This window comes from Cupressus sempervirens, chromosome 10, assembly GCF_028749045.1.
Source record: "Cupressus sempervirens isolate cs-2001-9-10 chromosome 10, ASM2874904v1, whole genome shotgun sequence".
Lineage (NCBI taxonomy): Eukaryota > Viridiplantae > Streptophyta > Pinopsida > Cupressales > Cupressaceae > Cupressus > Cupressus sempervirens.
Window position 1 is genome coordinate 575,253,383 of NC_143127.1, and position 16,108 is coordinate 575,269,490.

Genomic DNA, 16,108 nt, shown 5'->3' on the forward strand with positions numbered 1-16,108 from the left:
TTATAACGTTGGATTCATTTTATGTAGGATGTGATGAGGACATTCCTAGATGTACCTGTGTTAGATGTACGGGAATCACTAAAGAATTGTAATGAATTACTCATGAGTAATGAAGATGGACTTCCCCTTAGAGTAGAAGGACGTGATGAGGACATTCTAGGTACTTTAAAGATTGATCTTTTCTTAAATATTTTAGATGTTAATGCGGAATTTAGATGTTAGGAGGGGTGGTTAGCTTGTTAACGCGGAATTTAAATATTCACCTTCACGTGGTTAGCCCTGATTAGTAGAGAATATTAAACTATTCTCAAAACCAAGTGAAGCTCAACATTAACCTATGATTGCATGACAAATAACTATGTGAATCTCTTGGTTTCAGGCAATGCAAAAGGGCGTTGTATTTCAATATGCAATCTCAACTCATATGCATACAACATCAAGTAGAGCTGAAAAACCCAACAGGTTTGCATTTTTTTAGATTTTTGCATAGACCTATTAAATAAATGTAAATGTAGTGGGTTTTTTTAGGTCCACCTATTGTCCATGCATATAGAACACAGTTGCACGTGCATTCTCGATTTAGAGTGGCGTTCATAAGTTTATCAAATAAATGGTATGATGTTAACGGAGAATTTATTAATGGAATGAATGAATGAATTTTAGATGTTAATGGGGAATTTAGATGTGGGGGGAAAATGAGCTTCCACCTTCACATGGTTGGCCCTAATTAGTAGAGAATATTAAACTATTCTCAAAACCAAGTGAAGTTCAACATTAACCTATGATTGCATGACAACTAACTATGTGAATCTCTTGGTTTCAAGCAATGCAGAAGGACACCATAGTTCAATATGCAATCTCAATTCATATGCAAACAACATCAGGTGGAGCTGGAAAAATCCAACAGGTTTGCATTTTTGTTAGAAGTTTGCATAGACCTATTAAATAAATGTAAAGGTTGTAGGTTTTTTCAACTCCGCCTATTGTCCATGCATATAAGACATAGTTGCACGTGCATTCTCGATTCAAAGTGGCATTCACAAGTTTATCAAATCAATGATATGATGTTAACGGGGAATTTACTAATGGAATGAATGAATTTTAGATGTTAACATGGAATTTAGATGTTAGGGGGGAGTGGGGCCAAATGAGCTTCCACCTTCATGTGGTTGGCCCTAGTTAGTAGAGAACATTAAACTATTCTCGAAACCAAGTAAAGTTCAACATTAACCTATGATTGCATGACAACTAACTATGTGAATCTATTGTTATTCCTTGGACTCGTATTGCTTCCTGAATTATCAAAGTAAACATAAGAAATATTTTAGAGCTCATTATAACTGGAGAAGTTGGGTGCCTTATCCACAATTATTAAAGCCATAAAATGAAGGTGTTGACTTCACCAGTTGAGGAGGAATATATCGAGACCAAAGGTGAAACCATGCCATGACTAATAAATCCATACAAGAAGGCATTGACTTCACCTTGATAACCTACTTTGGAGACCAATGGCGATATAGTGGTTGTCCATTTGCAATGTCCCTCCCCATGCCCATCAAGTGATCATGCATTCTTATCCGACCATCTTTGTCCTCCTCAACAAGACATCTATTGAAAAGAGTTCCCCAACCAAGTGTTCCATAAAACTTAGCATCTCATGCGGCAATGGTCGCACTTCTTCTTTCTCCAATGAAGAAACATGTTGCATCCAAGAACATCTCCTTCTCTTGCTTCCCTAGAGCATCATAGCTAACTTTGAGCCTCTTTTTGATGTCCTTGTAGGAAATCTGGGAATACTTATTCAACGTTTACCACAAAATAGTAAAAGTTGTCATAATTGCGACAACTTGTTTCGACAGAAAGTCATCACTCCTACAACATTGTTATCACATACTCATCACAATTGCGATGATCGCTCCCACGGCATCGTTGTTGCATACCTGTCGCACTTGTGATGGACTACTCCGATGGATAGTCATTGGTCCTACAGCACAGTCGTCGCAATTGGGATAGCAGATTAAGAGTCTAAGCCATCATATTTGCAATGGTCTATTGCCACAATTGTGACGTCATGAAGATAAACTCTTTCCTATGCCTTCTTCAAAGTTACGACAGCTTTATCTGTCGCAATTGCAACAGATGCCCTTGCCCGTCCAATGGGAGCCAATTCATGGTACTGTCGCTTGGGCAACAAATAGTCGTCGCAATTGCGGTGGCCTGTCGTCACAATTCAAGCCCAAATGTAGTAGTGTTGTATTACCCCTTCAATGAAGACCCTATGATACATAGAATCCTAATAGAGACAAGAAAACCCCATTAAATTCATGAGCTCAACCTTGAAAAATATAGTTAATGTATTTAGTATTAGACAAACAAATATTTAGCATGGTCAAAGTAATTAATATTTTTTGCTAATACATATGCACTCGACAAAATCTTTACCATATTGTGTAACCTAACAATGAAGGGATGCAAATCCAAAATAAATCAAAAAAGCAAAGAAGCAAATGGGTGTCAATGTTATGGGAATTACTTTAAGTTGATGAAAATCATATAACTAAAAGTCTTCGTCAATTTATCACTAATATTTCCCCAATGATATGTTGTTGTGTGTATACTACAAATGAACTAATGTGTGAAGAGTGTTATCATGACCCTATTCAATTCTTGTTGAATATCCAATGTCCATATCATATGTTGGTCATCCAAACCAGAGCATATACATTGAAGATTGCTGATTTTATGGTAAAATCAAGAGTATCATATTATATGAACTATAAGGAACATTTTAGGGGATGCTTGAACAAATGTGATGTTGGAGAGATCATTAATGGTGCCTATGACATGTTAAAATAGAGCACGCCTCTAGTAGTTATAACCATACAAATCATTTAGGTGAGCTACTAGTGGTCTTTAGTTTTCAAGGGCATTCATCATCATGTGTGAACATGTCACATTTCTTAAGTGTGTGTTCATGTAGAGAAAAACTTGATAACACCTTCTTAAACCATGAACAAATCTCGCCATTACATTGAGTGGCATTTGAATTTAGTCAAGGTGATCAACCTAAATTCTTCCTTGAGGAATAAGTTTGTACTAACATATTGGTGTACAAGATGGATGAGTGCCTAGGCTTTCAAGAGTAGCAAGATTAAAGCTGTGATCAAATTCATTAGTACACAACAATGAGGGTTGAATTCCCTTCATCTTGATTATGATAATGAATTCACCTTCACTGTTTTTATTTCTATTGAGTGTATCTGCGAGAAAATTATTGTGATAAGGCATTTGTGTAATAACTACTTACAAGGAAACAAAATTTAATGATTGTACAAACATGAAACTAATTGAAGTTGTTAAGAAAATAATGGAAAATCATCTTAATATCTAGCATATGATTTTCAGGAATGTATTATATGTGTTGATGAAAGTTAAATAAAATGTCTATTTGCAACTTCACATTAAGATTTTTCTTGAAAATGAGGATTTTATGATTGTAATTTAAACAAAAATATTTGGAAGATGATATAAATAGAGCCCATCTTTTAACTCTACATTAGTTGGAGGAAGACTTAAACATTGCTCTACAACATTTCAGCAAATGTATCAAGTTATTATTAGATGATGGTTCAATAAGAGAGCCAAGGTGGACGAGGTGGTATTGGGGAACAAATCCTAAGTTGGAGTCATAACTAGTTTATGAAAAAAATCATGTTATCAAAGCAAATATAGTGCTAGGTGCTTGAGGGTGTTGGCGAATGAACCACTTTGACCATAAATAAGTGGACCAATAGCTTAGTGATAGATCATCCCAAAAAAACAAGGTGTGGGCTAAGTTCCTGACTGAATGCACCTTAAAACAAAAATCTTGGGAATTCTTTTTTCCAAATCTTCAAAAAACGCAACAATTTTTTGTAGATTTCTTGTTGTTTTCTACCATAGATCATTCAAATCATGAAGAAGTCCATCCCAAAAATAAAGTAAATTTCGATATGTTCGCCAAATTTCAAAAAATGGTCAATGTTGCATTTTGTCGAGAGGATAGTTGCATCTAAAAAATAATGGTTGATCATAAATTAAAGTACTTGTCAGCCCACCAAAAAGATTCAATATATTATCAAAGTTGAAGCAATACTAAGTGCTTCAAGCATCCAACATGTAGCTCAAGTGGGAATGTTGGAGAATGAGCCAACAGTAAATCATGTGTATTGGTCACATGTAGGAAAGTAGCTCAAAATAGAGCACCACAACAAAAAATGAGCAATCATAAAATATCACTACTTGATACAAATGGTTTAAGATTGCATTAAGCTAAATCAAGGCTATAGAGTTGAGCACCCTTCGTGTGGCCCAAGGAGATGTGGAGAATTAATCCAGCCCAAGCCAATAAAAGTGGGTTAATTGCTTAGTGGTAGAGTATCAAACAACAAATGTGATATCTAGGTTCAAGTATTAACTGTGCCATGAATAAGGTTCTATAAAAAAAATTAAATAACAAGACATGTTGGTCTTACTTATGCAAAAATTGTGGTAGGCATATGATTATAAGATGATCCCATTGTAACTTGTGAGTCTCTCATATAGGAGGTTTTGGGTTCAAATTTACTTGATCTTACCACATAATAATTATTAATCTCAACAAATAAACAATAATTAATCTAACCTTCGACCCATTATCTATCAAAAAAATAAAGATAATCCCTATTTTAGGTTCCTAGAGATAACAAAGATGAGAGTATTTATTTTCCATACAATCCCATATGTTTCACTTCTAAAAAAAATTCTACTTGTCTAATCTATAAGAAATGGATTGCTCAATCAAAATAAGGTAATTCTATATGGTTCACTTATTTATAAAATTGTACTTATATAGCCTATTAGAAATGTGATTGCTCAATTAGGAAAGGTAACATAAACTAATTTCATCATTAAATAAATACCATGAATAATGTTACAAATGTGTTTCCTTGGATTCCTTGAGAAAACAAGGTGTGGGCTTAGCTCCCAACAAAATGCACCTAAAAACAAAAACAAAAAAGGAAAGGAAATTCCCAATTTTGCAAAAAATGAAGCAATTTTTTTGCAAACTTCTTGTGTTTTCTATCATGGTTCATTGAGATCATGAAGAATTCACTCTAAAAGTTTGATAAAGTTCCAATGTGTTTCCCAAATTTTAAAAAAAGGTCAATGGTGCATTCTGTTGGGAGGATAGCTGCGTACAAAAAACAATGGTTTGTCCTAAATTAAAGTACTTGTTCGCCCGCCAAAAAGATTCAATGTGGTATCAAAGTTGAAGCAATACTAAGTGCCTCACACGCACCCAATGTGTAGCTAAAGTGGGAGTGTTGAAGAAAGAGCCAACTGTAAATCTTGTGTATTGGTCACAAGTAGGAAAGTTGCTCAAAATAGAGCACCGCAACAATGAGCAATCATAGAATATCATTACTAATCCATAAAAATGGTTTAAGATAGCATTAGAGCTAAATCAAGGCTAGAGACTCGAGCACCTACCGTGTGGCCCAAGGGGGTGTTGGAGAATTAATCCCCCAAGCTAGGAAAAGTGGGTTAATTGTTAGTGGTAGAGTATCCAACAATGAATGTGATATCTCGTTTCAAGTACTAATTGTCCCGTGAATAAAGTTCCATAAATTTTTTAAACGACAAAACATTTTGGTCTCACTTGAGGCAAAAGTTGTAGTAGGCATATAATTATAAGACAATCTCTATCGTTAGGCAAGAGCCTATAGCACAACAATAACTTGTGAGCCTCTCACATGAGAGGTTTTGTGTTTGAGTATACTCAATCTTAACGCAGTAATCTCAACAAATAAATAATAATTAATCTAGACTTAAGCCCAAAATTAACGAAGATGAGAGTATCTATTTTCCATTTGATTCCATAAGTTCAGTAAGAAATGTGATTCCTCAAGAAAAGGTAATATGAACTGTTTGATCACAATGTTACATAAGCATTTGCTTGGATTCCGTAAAAACTGAAACACTTGTCAAATACCCTCTTCATACTAAATCTAGATTAGTAGTCAACACACGAGGAGGCAAAGCCTCCAAACAAGTTTCCATATATAAGAAATAAACGCATGCGGCTACATGTGTATATATATATATTCAAAATATTCAAAGTTTTCAAAGTAACCTTTCAACATAAAAAAGTTAAAACTAGAAAATGCTAAAAGAAATTTGAGAAGACAGGATGTATTTGTTTCACCTCCAAGTCAATGGAATCATAAACACTCAATGTCCAAGTGGGTTACCTTCAATAACATCAAGGAGCAAATATGCAGGCATGTGCCTGAAAGACATTGAATAAGATGGACTGTAAAATGAATTCTACTATATTGTAATGGGGTATCCCATCAATTTTCTAGGATGTCCTTGCTTTAATATGGAGAGAAATAGCATAACAATCACACACTAAGGAAGAAATTAAGCTTGGGAAAAATAAGTCAACTTTGACTATTTAACACTTATAGTGTAGGAATGAAGCTTAGTACGTGATGTTTAAGCCGTTCGGAAATAGCATGGCAGAGCACCTCAGGCCTATTTTTAATTAAGAAAGTTGAGAATTAACTTAAGAAATCTGGGATGGTCAACGTGATTGAAACAAATTCACTGATAGTTGTTGAATCCACTTAAGCAGCAATCATTTATTCCATTACCATCTTCAAGCCTTCCTTATTATCAGTCTTAAAAATAAAAATAAAAAATAGATCTTCCTACATGGCCATCCATGCTTTAATTGTCAAATTCATTAAGCACTCCAAAAGCAACTCCAAAATACTACTCTTTCAAAAAGCTCCATCATGTAGGACTGCAAGCTAATCTTAACCGATTATCTGGTAACTGCAATTTTAATCAAAATATATATTCATTTACAGTGGACTACAGTATCCACCCAAAAAAAACTAAGCCACTAATCAGGAATAAAATTAGAATCAGGCTGTCAAACTAAAAATACAATTCCCAATATCCATCAGTAGTCGATCATTCCATAGAATGTGAGATCCTTAAAAAAAAATTATTGCCAAATTGTGACAGGTGTATGATTATGTGACTTATATTCTTAGGTTACCAAGAATTTGCTAGCATTAAAATCAACTTGACTTTCCATACAGCTCCATGATACAACCACAATAAGTATTTTAAGTTTTCAATATTTGATACTGGGCCTAGAAAACCAAGTGATCAACATCGTAATTTATATGCATGGGAATAAATTTAGGATACCATACCACCATTATCACAAGACCATTAAGTCAAAGGTGGTCTCATCCTGGCATTTCAGTGGAGACAAGGCTATTATATCTACAAATGCTTATGTGCATTGATGTTGAGCAGGTAAATCTATCACATCCAATTCCAAGAGTAATGCATCCACTAGACAATGCCAGGCGTAAACTCCCAGGTGAATTTGATGGAATAGATAGGCCAGTTATGGTATCTAAGCCAAAAATAAGAGAAGGTTGTTAAAATCAATAATGTAAGATGAATTTCAATATGATATTAGTTTAATAGAGAAATTCATTTAAGGCTTACTTTGAAACACGGTGAGTGAAGCAAAAATAAACAAATGGGTAAATCTAAAGTTGGGAGCCATACTACACCTCAAAAATGCTAGCAAAGATGTATACAATAATTTGAAAGACAAAATGAATGCACCCCAAAAAGCATGGCCATTCATGCACAATTGCCTCTCATACATGGGCACAAGTCAACATTTATCAAATAATAAGAATACGAACTGACATGTTGTTTACTGCTAGAATCCCTCTTTGCTAATGTAGTTTTAAACTGGTAAAAATATACAACCCAGCTGAGGGTTTTAAAACCATGCAATAACCCAGATTACAGACTGTTAAATCAAACAGCAGATATATACAGAGCTCACAAAGCCTTTACAGAAACAAAGCTTATAAAAATGGATCCATCGTTGTTGTAGGTACGCAGAAAGATATTTTAATAGTACCTAAAAGTTCCATGCAGTCATCTAAGCAAGCTGCAAACTCAAAAAATTTACACTGAGAGCAGCAGCAGTGTACACTTGAATCTCCCTAGTCATCAAACTGAAAAACATCTACAGCGATGAGTTGTATCATTACTTACTCCAGGATTCATAACTAATGTTACAACAAAATGCATCGTCAATAGATCTAACTCAAAAATGAAGCCTGTGCAAGTCCTCTCACATGTTTGGAAATGGCAATGCAAATCACACCACTCCAGAAGGAAGTCGCAGCACCAGTTGACCACCTACAACACTGTAAACAATTTTCTGTATAAGAGAGAATTATAGTTGCAATTTGATATACAATGAAAAGCCTAAAATTTACACATTATCCAGTACCTTAAATAGATAAAATGTACAGCTAAAATAACTGTTGTGAAGAAATTACCTTTTAACATAGTAATAACAGAAGTCAGCCAAAATAAATGTCTGAACAATTTCTGACAAGAGCACCATGGATGGCCATAAGCCATGGCCCAATGCAGTCAACAAGTAACCGCGGCTATCCAAAACCTGCAAGTTCCAGGTAGATCATTACGATCCACAGATTAAACTTAGTGCCTAATCATAAAACAAGCTTAAAAAGTAGAAAATCTATAGATGGTGCCTATCTATTAAGCATTCATAATTTTCATCATTAAGCATAGATATATTATTCCCTATTCGTGAATTTCAACCTTATATATTTATTTATTTAGTACCATAATGTTGAATATATTAGTAAATTACTCTTCCTAGTTAATGGATCTCAAAATTTAAACAACCCATTAAATAGAATCATAACTTGGCATTAAGGTGACAGATTAGAAAACAGATCATCCAAATATTTCCTTCTCCCTTATGAAACCATCAACGTAAAGGCGCTTTAACTTTAAGCCTATCCCTGCTGATGATTTTTCATCCGAAGCAGACAAAATCACTAATTTTAATTAACTATTATAGTTATTATCCAGGGTGAATCTCCTTGATTTCTACTGGACACTACCAAACCTACTTGCACACTATGACTAGATACACTCAATAGGGTATAACTCATGGCCCGAGCATGTTAAATCCGTGTCTGTTTTTCCTTTGAAGTTAAGATAAATGAGAGATGAGATAAAGAAATACCTGAGAGCAAAGTAACTAAAGGTCCTAATGTTTCCAATGAAATTGTCAATCTGTTCAATCTCTGAGAAGCGTTAGTTCACAGTGAATTTGGGAAACAACTTTTTTGTTGACTTTTCAACAGTTCAATAAAGCGCATTTTTGTTTCGTTAAACCTAAAATGATGTCATTTTGGGCTTTATGTAGCAGCAGACCTAAAACAACGCCGTATTCTTAGTTTTCGATTTTATGCAGCGGCAGAATTTCAATGACTTCACAGCATATTTGTTCCCTTCATTTTCTTGTGAGTATTTGTTCACAGCATTCGGCATTTGACCACCTGCAGTGAGCATATTTGTTCCCAGCGTTCAACCACCTGCAGTGAGCCAGGGTTCATCTTTGCCAACATTCAAGCAGTGAGCGTATTTGTTTACAGTTACAGGCATTTTAAATTTTTGTTGGTTTCTCAATTGTTTTTAAAAAATTAAAATTTATTAGAATATTATCGAATGTCTATGAAGCTTAATATTTCATAGTGGAAGCATAGTGGAAGTTCTTGCCCATTATCTATTTCTATTTGCTACACTCACAATTAATCCAGGCAAGACCTGCAATAACTTGCTTAAGAGGAGATCACACATATCTGATAAATATTGTATAAAGAACAGTCTAATCCACAACTGAGCTTTGATAGCTGTAAGTGTAACTAATGATCCATGAGAGAAATTCTGCTTAAAAGATGCACTTTCTAAGACTTCTATAAACTCAAGTTTGAGCATCCACATAGTATCATATGTTTGTAAAATTGTAAGACTACTGTATTCAGTATTCTATATGTTTGTAAGTATATGTATTTTGATTTTATGAGAGCATATGTACTAAAATTTGATGTGATTGCAGATCTTTGATCTGCTGTGTATGATTTGAGTCTGAAAGTTGTTTGTTTTGCTTTTTTTACAAAATTAAATGATTTGTTTAGGTTTATTTTCTTGAATCTTTTCTCATTGTTGTAACTTGTTTTGTTTGTTTGTAGATTCTATCATGGCTGCAAGTGCTTTTGTTACCGGAAACCCCCACTTCAAAATCAACAAATGTTCCCCACTTTAGAAATATGTGCAAATGATTTGATCAATGCCAGGTGGAGGAGGTTATGTGTGGATTTGTGAACACTGCAAAGAGGAATCTAGTAGCTCTTATAGTAGAGTGAAAGCACATTTGTGCTTTACTCCTCAAAAAGGCATTAAATTTTGTACCGAGAAGCCAAGAGTAAATGGAGTGCTACCTAAAACCTTCCTTCCAAATCACATTGTTAACAAATACACTCTAGAACAAAAGCAAGTAGAGGAAACTGCTAGGAAGATAAATTCTTCTCATCCATTGGAAAGTGGTAAGACATTTAAAGAAAGGAAAAATATCATTATGTCTTCAACTACCACTACCAGTGAACCACTTGCAAAGGGTTGTCCATTCTTGCACCCTCCTCAACAATAGATTGTAAGTAAGAGATCAATTGGACCCTTGGAATCATCATTCCAAAATGAAGCTGGAGACATTGTCGATCAAGCCATAGCCAAATGCGTCTATGCAAATGGATTGTCATCTAATGTTGTCCGTTCACCGTATTGGCAATAAATAGCGAGGGCAGTTATGAGGCTCCAAAGGGGAAGGGTCGTAGTTATGAGAATATATGCACCACTTTATTGGATGATGTGGTGGCTAGTAGAGAATGCCATGCTCCCCATCAAGGATTCATGGGTTGAAACAAGTGTGACAATAGTATCAGATGGATAGAAAGATGGAAGAAACCATGCTTTGCTGAATGTTATTGTAATGTCTACATGAGGTATAATGTTTCTAAAAGCAGTGGATTGTGAAGGAGAGGTAAGGAACGGTCCTTTCATTGCAAACATTCTCATACAAGCTATCGAACAAGTTGGCCCTCAAAATGTTGTTCAAGTAGTAACCAACAATGTGAAGAATTGTAGGGTTGTCAATTTATTGGTTGAGGAGCGGTACGAACACATTTTTTGGACACCTTGTGTTGTGCACTCACTCAACCTAATGTTGCAAAAAATTGGCACTAGGGTTGAGTGGATTAAAAAATGTATGAAGAAACACAACATATCCAATTGTTTATCACAAACCACTATATGACACAAGCCATATTCAAACAATTCTCTAAAAATGGAGCTCTTGAAGGTAAGTTCAAATTTTTAAAATTTAAACCTGTTTTAGAAATCTAGTTAGTTTAGTAAACTTCCTATGTTTTCAAATTTATAATCTATTATTGTTTTGATTTTAAAATAGGTTGCCATGACCCCCTTTGCCTCCATCACTATTGTTTTGATACACCTTGTCAAGGTTAAAGAGGCACTGTCTAAAATGCTAACTGTTGACACAAAAGTATGCACCCTTGCTTGAGGTATGACTCTCAAGCAACCTCGTGTAACATGGAAACGACCTCCAAGTGTGGAAATTGCACTTTGAAGTCAAATCTCCGGAGAAGGTCAGCTTCCTTACAATCAGGATGCACCTAACTACACTTTGAAGGAAAAGGGAGAAGGAGATGCATAAAATCGAACTACCTAACCTAATCTAAAGGGGGGATGATGCACCTAGATTGAATGGTCACAACTCTGTCTACAATTGCACAAAACATCAATGAAACCCCAAAATACACTAGAATTAACTTCAGTCTATTCCCCAAAGCGATACGCAGGTCTGAAACTGATGAAACGTTGAAAGGAAAAATAATATTCACTTATGCAACGATTGCCAACAGATTGAATACATGTAAACTTAGAAAATAGATAGAAAACATTTACTACAAGGCATATACATGCACTAGACAGCGAAATGGCAAGAGACGGTAAGGAATAGGGATTTTCATTAATGAAAGGCAAAGCTGTAGAGCATAATGCTGTTGCCACATACAAAGAAGAACCCTTTACAAATATTTACCACTGCCTTTCATAGAGTTCAAGCATAACTCTGATGTTACATTGAGTTCAAACTCCAACCACGTGGAGTTGAGTTGCAGAGGAGCAATAATTGCTGAGCAGAGGAAATCATGATCAGATGCATGTCCCTATACAGGAAATCAAATCTTTTATGTGCAAATTTGGCCCTGAAGAGACAAGAAACAGTGACCATCATCATTTTGGTTGTGTAGATGGATAAGCAAGCGACAGGAAGAAGAACACTGCATTGAATAAGCATGGAGAACATCAAAAGGTAGTTACAATCGATAGAAAAGCCATTAACGAGCTGACCCTCTTTGTTTTAGCACGCCAAGTCAGCCATGTCATCACTCAAATGGAGTCAACCATCAACCTTTCCATGTGGCCCAATGGCCCTGAAATATTTCGCCACCTTGCCCAGCCTTCTATTTTCTTGTTGACCGTTGACTACCCCTTGTTCGCGACTTTGCAGCTTGTTTCCTTCATTAACTATCTAACCTCACAAAGCCACGACTACCCATTATCTCATACTTTACGTTGTGTCGCAGCTTGTTTCCACTTTATTCTCCTAACCGCAACGACCTAGCGAACACTGTGAGATTGGCGCTGTGGTCTAGACTTGACAGTCTTCTAACTGTGTGATGATGTGAAATCAGTTTTCTTTTTCCTTGCAGCCTTGTCGCGGCTGAAATCTTGGCTAGCATGAAATGTTTGCAACCCTGCGAAAGTTGAGAATTTGACTGCTTGTTGCCATTCGCGCCGTCACGGCTTAAATTTTGACCGCAACTCAGGTATTAGCGACCGCACAAAGACCACACCCTTAACCTTTGGCAGATTCCCCCACAACGGAACCCTATAAAATTGGGGGGGGGCTATCCCTATAAATTTTAGGGTACGGTGGGGGGTAGGGCCTATATTTTCGCAAGCAGTTCCTTATTTAACCCTGTGAAGCCATGACCAAAGTGATCGTTGCTTCACCACCTTAACCATGGGTTAGACCTAAGCTCCTGCGACAATGCGAGCACCGTGCATTTCGCAACCTGCATCTGAATGTTAATCTTTTATCATGTGAAGCTACGTTGACAACTGGGGTAACCGTGTGCTAACTACCGGCAACCAAGCGATGAAGAGTAGTCGCAAGGTCGCAACTTGAAATCTTCATAAGGATATAGCATGCAAATATGAAAAGATTCAAGACTTGCGAATAAAAAAGAAAAGACAAGGATTTTTGTCGTATTCCTATTAGGCTTGCATGGCAATTAATAATTAGTCAACGAACGTAGATCAAGGCTACCATCTTGGATATTATGAGACTGGTCAACGTTGGCATTTTAGAAAGGGGAGGGCTAAAATGGTCAACAGTAACCAATGCTAATTGGAGCATATGGAGGCAATCTAATACCAAGGCAACTGCCATAAAGGCATTGATACTAGATGACTCTTGATGGGATCGTATTGAGTACCTTTTGAAGATCACCAAGCCTATATTGAGCATGATCTGATATGCCTACATGGATAGACCTTGCTTGGGTGAGGTATATGATGGCATTGACTCCATGGTTGAGGACATTAGAAATATCATAAATGAGAAAGAGCAAGATGTTGATGAAAAGTTCTTCAAGGAGCTACACGTAATCATGGTAGAGAGATCGAACAAAATGACTACCCATTTGCATCTTCTTGCCTTTGCATTGTGCCCCAGGTTCTATAGCCAATCGGTCCTCTAGGAGAGTACTAGTAGAGTTGCCCCATACAGAGATCTTCGTGTTGCTCATAGGTACAAGACAGCCCTTTGAAGACTCTTTCCTGAGCACCAACGACCAGCAGTAAAGTCTGAATTATGAGTTTCGCAAGCACCGATGATTGTGGTCTTAACACTCTTGAAGACAAGAACAATGTTGATGCTCATAAATGGTGGTACTTCCATTGGACAAATGTACCAACACTTGCAACCCATTGCCATCAAAAAAAAATTAACAGGTAAATTCTTTAATCTTAAGATTCTAATTTATTATTTCTTGTTGGTAAATATTCAAAACTCTTCACTCTATAATTTCAAATTTGAAAATCTTGATAGGTTGCCAGTTCATCAACTAAGAAGAATTGGAGCACATACTCCTTCATCCACTCAATAAAACACAACCAACTAAACTCCAAGAAGGCGGATAACTTGGTGTTTGTGCATTCAAACTTGAGGCTCACAACTCACAAAGAGAATACCTACAAAAAGAGGAGGCAAAACAAAGGGATGTCAAACCAGAGGCTGCAGAGTTGGAAACCCACTTTGATGCACTTGCAATTGAAGATTGTGATCCTAAGATACATAGTGATGATGAAATTGACCCTGAGGCTACGGCTAAGACTGCTGATGCTAGTGGCACTAATTGTGATTCTAATCAGCAGTTGCCTACTGATGATGAATCTTTTAATAATTTTTTAATGATACATTGATATTGATCACATACGATTGATTACTGATTACTGATTAGTAATGTTAACATTACTGTTTTAAAGTTTTTGAACTGAAACACTGATATGGTGGTGTATTTTGACATTTTGCCATGCCATTCGAACTAAATCGTTAATATATGTGGTGGTGTATTTTGCTAAATTGCTTTTTAATATTAGCATGGTAGTGTACAAACTTATTTGCTGCAGCATATTTTTACATATACATATAAAAATTAAAGATTAAAAAACTTGTACGAACGAACCCAAAATGAACCCGAACCCAGCCCAAAAATAATTTAAGCAAATTTTGAACACAAATGTCAAACCCGCATCCAAACCTAAATCCGAACCAGCAACTTGGTTTTTTATTTAAGATGAATTAGGATACTCACCTACCCCTAGAGAGGTCTCTCAAAACCTACTTGATCTCTCATCACTTCTTTTGCTATTTATCTTTGTACTTAAAAGGAATTTTTAAAAATTCCATACTTAAGTCCCCCCTATCAAGCCTCACCAACATCCCTGAGAATACTGCATGATATGATATGATATGATAGATTTTAATGACGTCCACGAGACTAAAGTAGTCTATGGGACCCATGCAATCACCCTCCCGAGTCAGGAGCAGAACTAGTCAGTTGTAAAGTTTTGGATACTTGTCTCTCCTTCTCTTAAGTTTGGTAATCAAATCCGCTGCTCTCTTCACTTGATCTTCCTCGAATAAATATTTGAAGTCCTTGTTCTGCAATATTTTTGTATAACCAGATCTGATGTCATTGTAAGCCAGGCAGTCCTTGACAAAGTGCTGCTCTGTCTCAACTATTCCCATATTACAAAATAAACATGTTCTGTCTGCACACTCTTCCTTTGGAACTTGCCACCTACCAGTTTCACATCGCAGCTGATGTGAACTAGTTCTAAGTTGTGCCATCAACATTTTTGCTTTCCAGTTAATAGGTGCTCTTATATAGGCCTTTTCATCATGACTATAAGTGGGATTAAATTCTTTAATGTAATAGGATTTTTTCCGCCCTATGCATCTTGTCCACAGAATATTGTGAAATTTTTCATTGACAAACTTTTTTATTTCTGTAATGTTATCTGGGCAAGTTTGGGTGTTGATATCCCATTTTCGCATCCATTTGTCATTTTGCTTCATCCAAAGTTTTTCTTCTATGATCAACTTGGGCCAACGATGTGTTTTCAGACCTTGGGTTTTCTTTAAGTAGCTTATCATTCGAACCAAAGCAACGGCTTCTAATGGATAGGAACCCACCTCCGCCAAAAGGATCTCATACGGAACTGTGGTCTTGACTTTAAGATTGCATGTGATGAAATGTTTTTGAATTCTTTCTACTTGCTGCCATTTTTTGTTCAGACATACAACCTCCTCAGACTTCACATCCGTATAAAATAACCGGAGTGACCAGCAAACCAAAAAGAGTTTTCATGGTCGTCCAATCCCATAATTCTGCGTTCCTGCACTTGTTTTGTAAAGAGTATAACGCCTTCCATCCCCCTGGATCCTTTTTGATCTGCAAGTATCCCAATTGAGTTTGTTATGAAAATCGATGCCCAAGTATTTGTA

At 36.1% G+C, this 16,108-nt stretch overlaps 1 protein-coding gene across 4 annotated transcripts in view; it reads right to left on the bottom strand.

Annotated features, from left to right (window-relative positions):
- Window positions 1-7,005: 7,005 nt before the first annotated feature.
- The window catches only part of LOC149535178 (uncharacterized), a 41,730-nt gene continuing 32,627 nt past the window's right edge, over window positions 7,006-16,108 (bottom strand). The window contains exons 5-7 of one of the 4 annotated variants that reach the window (XM_089807597.1): window positions 8,412-8,536; window positions 8,205-8,276; window positions 7,006-7,459 (exon numbers count right to left, since the gene is read on the bottom strand). In XM_089807597.1, coding sequence (XP_089663723.1) covers window positions 8,228-8,276; window positions 8,412-8,536 — 174 coding nt within the window. In that variant the 3' untranslated portion in view covers window positions 7,006-7,459; window positions 8,205-8,227. Of the gene's footprint in view, window positions 7,460-7,654; window positions 8,277-8,411; window positions 8,537-16,108 lie in introns of those variants that run through there. The other 3 variants (XM_089807596.1, XM_089807595.1, XM_089807594.1) reach the window with 3 other exon arrangements.